Source organism: Halyomorpha halys, unplaced genomic scaffold (assembly GCF_000696795.3).
Source record: "Halyomorpha halys isolate HHAL.00 unplaced genomic scaffold, Hhal_1.1 Scaffold685.1, whole genome shotgun sequence".
NCBI lineage: Eukaryota > Metazoa > Arthropoda > Insecta > Hemiptera > Pentatomidae > Halyomorpha > Halyomorpha halys.
In genome coordinates, this window is record NW_027109568.1 from 1067285 (window position 1) to 1077792 (window position 10508).

Sequence of the window (10508 nt, forward strand, 5' to 3'; positions counted from 1 at the left end):
ATTTTGGCTGTGGAGTCCGATCTATCTTTTGAAATCTATTGTAAATTTTGTATGTTTTTATCAATTTAGGCGTTGATGACGTATCGAATAAAAAATATATTAGATATAAATTAGTCTTACAGTCTGATTCCCTATCAGAATTCCTAAAAGCTATAACCCCATCTCATTGGAAATTCTAGAATTAAGTGTCATGGAGAATGATTGAAGAAGGTTGCATACTTGTCTGTAAAGGCAGACCACATGCAATGTAATGGTCCAGGGAGTTTAAGAGGTAAAAATGTATACATAGGCATAAACATAACTTGGCTATGACCGTTCTGAATAAATTGACAATAAAAACGAAAAGAGATACACGATGTACAAAAATTGATGGCAACTTCAATACTACTGGTACTGGTATTTGGTGGGGGGAACAAGTCCGGCAAGTGGGCCTAGTGGTCCTGGGAATCGAGCCCACAACGTTCCGAACCAAGTCGCACTGGGACCTGCGCCCCACCCGCACGGCCGTCACGTCCCAACTTCAATACTAACTTTTATTGTTGTTTTTGTTTTTTCATTTTTCATATCCCCCTATTAAGAGTATTTTGTTAGTAATTAAATATCTTAATTCATCATAATAGTTTGAATTTCATTCGAACGTGTTATAATGGAACTCAAGTTCTCCATAAGCTCTGATTATGTAAAGAAGACTGCCTACTAAATAACTCAATAATTTTGAATTAGAAATCAATTGAGCTCATGTTAATTTATTATTGAATTAAATAATATATTTTATTTAGACATTTTTTTTTTTTACTTGATAGAAATTAGATGTTCAATATTTTTTTCTTTGATATTCCAGCTTCTCAACAACTCTTTTGATGAAAAAAAATCATTGTTAATGTCGTTGTATAACTGAAAAAAAATATTTGTAATCAAATCACGAAATTTGCGTATATACTATTCTAAAACCTAATTCCTTAAAAAAAATTTGACAACTGTTGATTATTTAATAATTCCCTTTTGAAACCAAACTATTCAATAACTCTTTGTATCTTTTAGCCCATTGTATAAGGATAAAATAAGACAGTACATTAATTTATCAATAATGTTTTGTTTTTTTCAGGTGAACAACGATCAAAAGGAGCTATTTGATTCAAATATTGAATTAGATGATACTTCAGTAAGCTTCCCCATAGTAAATGGTAATTTCAACAAGGTCACCAAAGGTGGACTTACACCATTACATATCGCTGCTAAGGAAGGCAACGAATCCATCATAAATCAACTGTTATCTTCAAATGCAAGTGTTGACAGTAGAGACGATAATAATGACACTGCTATTCATCTAGCACTTTTTAATAAAAATATCAAAATTGCAAAGATACTTATCAACCACGCAACAGATGTTAATATTAAAGGATCTTTTGGTCTAACACCTTTACATATCGCTGCTGAGGAGGGCTACGAATCCATCGTGAAATTGCTACTTTCCAAAAATGCTAGTGTTGAAATAAGAGACGATTTCGATCAAACTGCAATACATCTAGCACTTCCTAGTGAACATCTTGATATTGCTAAGATTCTTATCGACCGCGCAACAGATGTTAACATTAAAGGATCTTATGAAGTTACACCTTTACATATAGCAGCTGAGCTGGGCTATGAATCTATTGTAAATTTACTACTGTCCAAAAATGCTAGTGTTGACATAACAGACGATATGAATAACACATCAATACATCAAGCACTTTTTAATGAATACCCCAATATTGCTAAGATACTTATCGAACGCGCAACACATGTTAATATTATTGGATATTATGGTGCAGCTTTGCATATTGCTGCTGAGAACGGCTATGCATCAATTGTGAATTTACTACTGTCCAAAAATGCTAGTGTTGACATAAAAAACTTTAACGATGACACTCCAACACATCTTGCTCTTGTTAATGAATACCCCAATATTGCTATGATACTTACCGACCACGCAACTGATGTAAATATTAAAGGATCTCATGGTAGTACACCTTTACATATTGCTGCTAAGAATGGCTACGAATCTAACGTGGAGTTGCTACTGTCAAAAAATGCTAATGTTAGCATAAGGGACAATTCGAATGACACTCCAATACATCTAGCACTTGTTCATAATAACCCCAATATCGCTGAGATGCTTATCTATCATGCAACAAATGTTAATATGAAAGGATCTAATGGTCGCACACCTTTAGGTATCGCTGTCCAGGAGGAATACGAATCTGTCGTGAGTTGCTACTGTCCAAAAATGCTAGTATTATTATAAGATATAGTGACAATAACAGTCCAATTCATCTAGCACTTGAAAAAAATAACTCCAATATTGCTAAGATACTTATCGACTATGCTATTGATGTTAATATTAAAGGAAATGAAGGTCGAACACCTTTACATATCGCTGCTGAGAAGGGCTACGAATCTATTGTAAATTTGCTTCTGTCCAAAAATGCTAGTTTTGACAACAGAGACGATGAGCACGACGCTCCAATGCATAAAGCAGTTTTCTCAAATCATCTAAATGTGGTTAAAATACTTGTGAGCCACGGTGATGATGTCAATATTAAAGATTCTTTTGGAAGTACACCGTTACACATTGCCGCTGAGAAGGGCTACGAATCGATCGTGAATTTCCTTCTGTCCAAAAATGCCAGCGTAAACTCAAGAGATATTAACAATGACACTCCAATACATTTAGCACTTTATAATAATAACTCCAATATTGCTAAGGCACTTATTGACCGTGCTACTGATGTTAATCTTAAAGGATCTAATGGTCGTACACCTTTACACATCGCTGCTCAGGATGGTTACGAATCAATGGTTAATTTGTTGTTGTATAAAAATGCAAGTGTAAGTATAAGAGACGATAAAAACGACACTGCAATTCATAAAGCAGTATTCTCAAATCGAGTCAATATTGTCAAGATACTTGAGGACCACGGTGCAGATATAAATAGTAACGGTAATAATGGTATGACTCCGCTACACATCGCTGTCGAAAAGGGCTACATATCTATTGTCAACTTATTGTTATCGAATAAAGCCAGAGTGGATATAAAGAATCACATTGGGATCACTCCGTGGTATTTAGCAATAACACAGAAGATGTTCAACATGACCAGAATCCTTCTTAAAAACGTAACTGACGTCGATTACCTGAGACTTAATGGAATGACAGCTTTGATGGTCGCTGCATTGAATGGTGATGAAGCTATTGTGAATTTACTAATTTCAAAAAACGCTTCCTTAGAATTAAGAGAGAATAGCGGTAATGCCGCAATACACTTTGCAGCTTCGGGTGGAAATGTTGAGGTGATTAAGATGCTTCTTGATCGCGGTGCAGATGTCAATAATAAAGGAGAAAATGGAAAGACACCTCTCAATTTCGCGGTTCGTAAAGATTATGAAAATTCAAAGACATATCTCAAGGAAGAACTAAATATTCCAGACATTGCTGGTCTGGGAATAATGAATTATAACAACACTACTATAAATCCAGCGATAGGAAATGAAATAGTTACCACAATAAAGACTCTCATAGAATACGGGGCCGAAGTGGATTCTCAAAATCTTCTAGACCAAACAGTGCTCCACGAAGCTGCTGCTATAGGTTATGCTCCAGTCGTCGGCTATCTGCTGTCTCAGAACGCCAGAGTAAATATAGAAGATTTTGTTTGCTTCACCCCTCTCCAGTGGGCGGCTAATAATGGAAATTTAGATGTGATAAAGACCTTGCTAGAATACGGAGATGACGTCAATAGAAGAGGCTGTAATAATGTCACGGCCTTACACCTAGCGATCAGAAGAAACGATACTCTGCTAATTAAATTCCTTTTGTCAAACAATGCTGATGCAAATGTCTTGAGCGAAGATGGGCTAACACCTTTAGACTTAGCCTTTGATCCTTTATCTGAAGAAGTGATAATATTACTCCTTGATAATGGAGCCAAGGTGGAGGATAATAGTTTCATAGGTTCGAAGATTCTTTTCGATGCAGTTTCAAATAAATTAATAGATATTGTAACGCTACTTTTGGGTAAGACTGAAAATTTAGCTTCATATCCAACGGTCATTCTGAACCATGCCATTGGGACCCGGTTCTCAGAGGGAATCGATCTGCTCATCTCTTACGGAGCAAATATTATGCAAAAAGATATCCACGGCAATCTCCCCCTTACTTTAGCCGTTTTGTCGAATCGAATTGATTACGTGAAATTAATTTTGAAAACAGGTTCGAGTAGAATTGCTAAGAAGGATTTCCTTAATGTTTTAGATGCAGTTTGTGATGTAAAGGTCGTTACGTCTCAAAATAACGTGATAGAGATGCATAATGTGACAGCACTGCACGTCGCCTCCTACCATGGCTTCAATGAAATAGTTGGACTGTTGATATCTTATGGTGCCTCATTGGAGGTTAGGGATAAAAGGGGATATACCCCACTTCACTACGCCTGTGATAGCCATGTTGAAGTTGTGAAACTCCTTTTGGAATCCGGAAGCAATAAAAATTCTGTCGATATCAACGGTACGACTCCACTTCACGTCGCCTCCAGACAAGGGATGTTTGCTATTGTCAAATCACTGCTTTCCGATCCGCCAGCTGCCATAGACCAAGCAGACAATAGTGGTTACACAGCACTTCATTTTGGAGCTCTCAACGGATCTCTGGAAATAGCCAAGCTGTTACTGAATCGTGGTGCTGATAGAGAAGCGAAGACTACTGATCTCAGAACTCCATTGCATTTAGCTTCTCTCCAAGGCCACGACGAAACAGTGAATATGTTGATGAAGGCAGGAGCAGAAATAGATGCAGCTGACCTTCTTGGTATGACACCATTACATTTCGCCTCAAGAGAAAGATTTCAGAGGGTAGTGCGGTTGATGATTAATTTTGGAGCTTTGGTGGACAGTAGAAACGAAAATGGAAGCACGCCACTCCACCTGGCGTGCGAATGGAGCACTAAATTCACAGAAGCTGAACAATTAGAGATCGTAGATAATCTTATATTTCGTGGGGCAGATATCCATAAAACGGATTTCAACAAAATGACACCGTTACATTTAGCATCTATGGGAAATTATTCAACGATTATTTATGTACTTTTATTATATAAAGCTGACCTATCTAGAAGAGATGTGTTGCTTAACCAACCTATTCATTACGCCGCACTATATGGTCGTTCCAATGTAATGTTCGAGTTACTTATGAAAGGAAAGGAAATGACTCAAAGTGTATCTGTGAATAAGGATCACGAAACTCCTTTGTTCATTGCCTCAAGAGAAGGACACACCAAGGTAGTAGCATTGCTCTTACAGGCTGGGGTCGAAAGTCTTCGGCCTGATGTCAAAGGGAGGACTGCTTTGCACCGCAGCGCTGCCAGAGGCCACTCAACCATTGTGAAAATTCTTCGGCAAGCTCTGCTAAATATAAACAAGGAAGACAAATGGGGCTTCACAGCTTTGAATTACGCCGCTTCTTGGAAAGGACACCAAGAGGTTATAGGATATCTTTCCACTACCCAACTGAACATCACTTCGTCATATTACTTAAAGAAATCACTTCCTAGTGGTAATATCAAACATATTTTGAAAAACCAAATATCGCTATCGGTACAAAAGTTGCCGGGTGTTAAATTGGGAATACCTTATTCTTTTAAAATAGGCACCGAAAATGTCATCAAGTACATAAATTACGAAGATTGGGAAAATAAATCAAATATCACTTGTGCGACAACGCATAGTAATTGTCATGCTTTTGGTATTTCATTATTGGGAACAATTAAAGATGCAACCCTGTAGGGCTACTTTATCCTTTGTTATAGATTTCATCTTCTTATAACAGGGAAAAATATCATAAAGAAGAAATATAATTATTTTAATTTTTTTTTTAAATCTTCATTCAACAAATTTTGATAAAATTTCAAAGTTCAGATTCATCCCCCTCTAAAACATGAAAATTTAAAAATTCCTTTTTAGTTTTATAGATGAATGTCCGTGTCATTATAAAATTATTATCTACTGTCAAATTAAATATAATTTATATAATTATATTGAGAATAAAATAATTTAGTAGTTTGTGTAATAATAATTTCTTACTTTTTAATTATATTCCATAAAATTCTATATCATTCCCCAGGAGTACTTTGGGGTTCATCTCTATTCTTTTCACTAATGAACCTCATTAGTGATCTAGGAAGCCTAAGAACAAATTAATTAATCTTTCATTTCTATCTGATAGACAAGTTAAATTATTGTGCTATTTCCAAAATCGCAGTAATTTTCTCTATATAGTGAATATTTGATCTGTATATAATTAATGCATTGATATCAATAAAGCAATATCTTAAAACGATAAAGTTTAAGATATCAATAAGAAAATATCTGGAAAAGGAAGTGCGAAATCAAATTATCAAGGCTGCAGTGGCGTAGCGGAGGCGGCGCTCGCTCGCTCAGTACTTCGCTGAGGGCAAAAAAATACTGTAGGATCCAACTCTACAAAAATAGTGCATATATAATTAGTTAAAGTTTTAAAGAGCTTTGAAGAAAAAGTAAAAGTTTCATGATAGTTTGTAATATAATGTTTTTTATTTTTGTAATTTAATATTTCGAATTGAAATAAATGATCTACCCAAAAGTGAAATATTTGAGTTAAATCTGTTAGTAAATATAGTTAACTGGGGTCAGTTTTATAGTTGATGATGTGCTAAGCTATATTATATAATAATTATAAGTATCATATTATTGTATTGATATGTATTAGCCTTTTGACAACCCTGGGTTATATCAAGGTACCTGTACCTGGTCAGGGTATCCTTCTGTGAAGCTTTTAAGGCGTCCTCGGAGATTAAAACATCTGTGTTAAGTTTGTTACGTTACCAGAGTCCCCTGAGAAAATTAGATTGGCTAACCTTTAAGTGTTCTAACAAAAATGACAGGTTTGGCGAGGGAATGGAATCAAATTAAGCAGGTGCAGGCCCTTCCTGTCCTTTTTTATCCGCTCTCCAGCCTGAGGAGGGGGACGCCTACCTCGGGAGGGTTCGGTCACCGATGGCCAATGAGAAAGGAGATTCAAAAATAAGGTAACGCCCTAAAAGGGAAATGCGGGAAAAGACAGGAAATCTAGATCAGAAAAAGGGACAGTCAACAGGAAGATTTAGACGAGAAAGGACCAGGCTTGAGAGAGCAGCAGAAGCCGGAGCGAAGCAAGATGCACTTCGACCAGACGAAGTCGTAAGAAGGGCCACGAGACTTGGACATCCCTCATGAATGGGACAACACCTACGGAACTACATCCCACGGCATGAATCATTATAAAGCATGAATCAACAGTTATAAGTATAAATTAAACAATAAGTAGAAATGTAAAGAATCATATTTTATGGCAACCATTTATTTGAATCATTTTAATCATAGTAACAAATTGTAAATAAATACTTAGTTTCTTTATGTAGTTTATATACTATTATATAACCCAATATACCACCCTTTATTATAATATATAATCAATGGTAACAACATTTTATAAATATAAAGGTATTTAATTAGTAAACTGGTAAACACACAAATAGCCTTTGGAAAATAATCCAATCATAATAATAGTTTTTTAGGATACAATACATAATTAACTTATTTTTGGATAATTGCCTTCAGCGATTATCCTGGCATCCCGATTAAATCTCAATGCAGTACATAGCAGTATATGATATTGTTTGTACTATTATTAGAATGATTTCATTTCTTTCATAGGTTATTTTTATTTATACTACTGAACCTAGGGTAACTCGTTTATTATTTTTTTTTTTCTGTTTTAAGCTTTATAATAAGGTTTCTTTATTGTTCTTTTCTTTAAACAGAATGTCTTTTCTTTATATTTCTCAAATTTAAATTCAAGTAATGTAAAGCTTTCCATCTAGGGTAATAGATATAGCAACACCTCAGTTACGCTAAGGACTCTGATTTACAGAAGAGCGTACAAAATCAAGGACGTTATTTCATTCCCAAAATAAATGTTAGATAATTTTAAAGTAAACTTCATATTAGTGCAATGCCTTCTAGTTCTTTTCGGAGCATTTATCATGTGCAATATTTATTTGTCTAATGTCTTCAATGTAGTACAAATAGATGAATTTAGAAAATACAACGCCTCACAGTGAAACTATTTTTATTTATTTAAAAAACCTTTTTCATCTTTTTTTTATTCAAGTAAACAATGTTTAATTACTAGATGTAAAAAAGATGAACCTGATGACAGGGATTCTTATTCCAGGTATTTACACAAAATATAACAGGTAAGAAAACATCACAGAATTGTCACGGATTTGTCTACCTCATATTAAAAAAAAAGTTTAATAAATATCAAAATTTTATTTTTAAAAATATATACTTGGACAATATTTTGTTATGATGAAAGTTTGGTAGGTAGATCTGGCAAGTTATGTGATTGGCGAAACAGCGTAATTTTGTTGAAGCAGCAGTAACCTGACAAAAGGGGGCGTGGCCGAATGACCACGTGAGTGGTTAAGGTTATCTCGAACTAAATATGAATTTAAATCCCCCACCAGGGGTCACGTGACCCAAATACTAGCTTCCCATTGGCTGCTTCGATAAAAAAAAATGGCGGTCGGGTACACTCAGCCCCTGGTTGTAGTATAAAAGGACCGATCTATTGGTAAAGAAAAAGAGTATCGCGAGACCGCCATAAATAAAATAGTAGCATAAAAACAAAATGGCGGTTGGGTACACCCAGCCGCAGCTGAAACCGTAAGTAACGTGACCAATATTGCGTTAACGAAAAGAACAGGATCGCGAGACCATCATAATAAAATAGTGGCGATCAAGAAAACATAATGGCGGGTGGGTACACTAAGCCTCAGCTGAACCCTTAAGTCTCTCAAACAACAGCGGAAAAACAAAATGACGGTCGGGAACACTACGCGCCTGGCGACAGTTACGTGACTTAAAGAGGGCGTGGCCTAATGGTCAGGTGGGTCGTTAAGGTTATGTCAAACTAAATCTTAACGTATATCCCCCACCAGGGGGTTCCGTGACCAAATACTAGCCTCTGATTGTCTGCTTCGATCAAAAACAAAATGGCTATCGGGAACACTACGCACCTGGTGACAGTCACGTGATTTAAAAAGGGGGCGTGGCCTAATGGTCACAAGTTTGACCACGTGGATCGTTAAGGTCATGTCGAACTAAATCTGAACTTATCCCGTCAGGGTTCACGTGACCAAATACTAGTCTTCGGTTGGCGCACACTCGCAGAACGAAAAGAAACAGGTCACGAGACCCTCATAATGAAATGGTGGCAATCAAAACAAAATGGCGGCTGGGTACACTCAGCATCTTCCAAACCCGTAAGTCACGTAATCAATATGGCGCTGAATGCAAAGAAACAGGTCGCGAGATCCTCATAATAAAATGGTGGCAATCAAACACAAAATGGCGGCCAAGTATACTCAGCCTCTGGCAAACCCGTAAGTCTCTCAAACAGCATAACATCAAAATGTCGGTTGGGCACACTCAGCCTCTGGTTGTAGTATAAAAGTGGGTACCTGATCCTTCAATAGGTGGTGGGAGTAACGCGAGACGCTCATAATGCTATGCCGGAGATCAAAATTAAAATAGTGGCCGGGTACACTCAGCTTCTGAAAAAACCCGTAAGTCTCTCAAACAGCATAAAAACAAAATGGCGGTCGGGCACACTCAGCCCCTGATGGTAGTCACGTGACATAAAAGAGGGCGTGGCTTAATAATCACGTGAGTGGTAAAAGTTATCTGGAACTTAATTTGGATTTAAATCCGTGATGAAATACTAAACTCCGATTTGCTGCCTCGATCAAAAATAAAATGGGGTTCTGGCACCCTCAGCCCCTGGTTGTAGTATAAAAGGACCGATAAAGAGGTGAAGGAAAAGAGGATCACGAGACCGCCATAAATAAAACGGTAGCATAAAAACAAAATGGCGGCCGGAAACACTCAGCCCTAACAACATGACGCTGAATGAAAAGAAAAAGGTCGCGAGACCCTCATAATGAAATGGTGGCAATCAAAAAGTGGTTAAGGTTATGGGAAACTAAATTTGAATTTAAATCCCCCACCATGGGGTCACGTGACCAAATACTAGCCTCCAATTGGCTGGCTAATGATCATGTAATTGGTCACGTGACAGACCACGTACACGTAAGTGGTTAAGGGTGGGTCGAGCCGAAAATTTGAATTGAAATCTCTCGTCATAGGTCACGTGACTGATCACGTTACCAAATCCTGGCTTCTGATTAGCTGCCCACGGAAGTGTCCCAGCTCGCCCATATTATCACTATAAGAGTAACATCATTAAATGAAACTGTAGGGCAGTTAGTAGGTTTATTACGAAGGGTAAAGGTGATTTGATGGGATTTGTTGGAATTTATCTTAATCCTCCAATTACGACACCAATCTTCGAGGGCTGTGATGTGGGACTGAAGATTTTGGGATACAATTAATGG

At 36.9% G+C, this 10508-nt stretch overlaps 2 protein-coding genes across 2 annotated transcripts in view; both read left to right on the plus strand.

The window, feature by feature from the left end:
- LOC106685367 (ankyrin-1-like) overlaps positions 1–2286 on the plus strand; it is a 9006-nt gene extending 6720 nt beyond the window's left edge. The window contains exon 2 of the mRNA XM_014427993.2: positions 1106–2286. Coding sequence (XP_014283479.1) covers positions 1106–2284 — 1179 coding nt within the window. The 3' untranslated portion in view covers positions 2285–2286. The remainder of the gene's footprint in view (positions 1–1105) is intronic.
- LOC106685366 (serine/threonine-protein phosphatase 6 regulatory ankyrin repeat subunit B-like) lies at positions 2286–7789 on the plus strand. The gene has a single exon (XM_014427992.3). It carries the CDS (start codon positions 2506–2508, stop codon positions 5815–5817), a length of 3312 nt encoding a protein of 1103 aa, XP_014283478.1. The 5' UTR covers positions 2286–2505; the 3' UTR covers positions 5818–7789.
- Positions 7790–10508: the final 2719 nt, after the last annotated feature.

Excerpts from the sequence above, each read along its gene's own strand:
- LOC106685366 (XM_014427992.3), top strand. The coding sequence starts at position 2,506 with ATGCATAAAGCAGTTTTCTCAAATCATCTAAATGTGGTTAAAATACTT.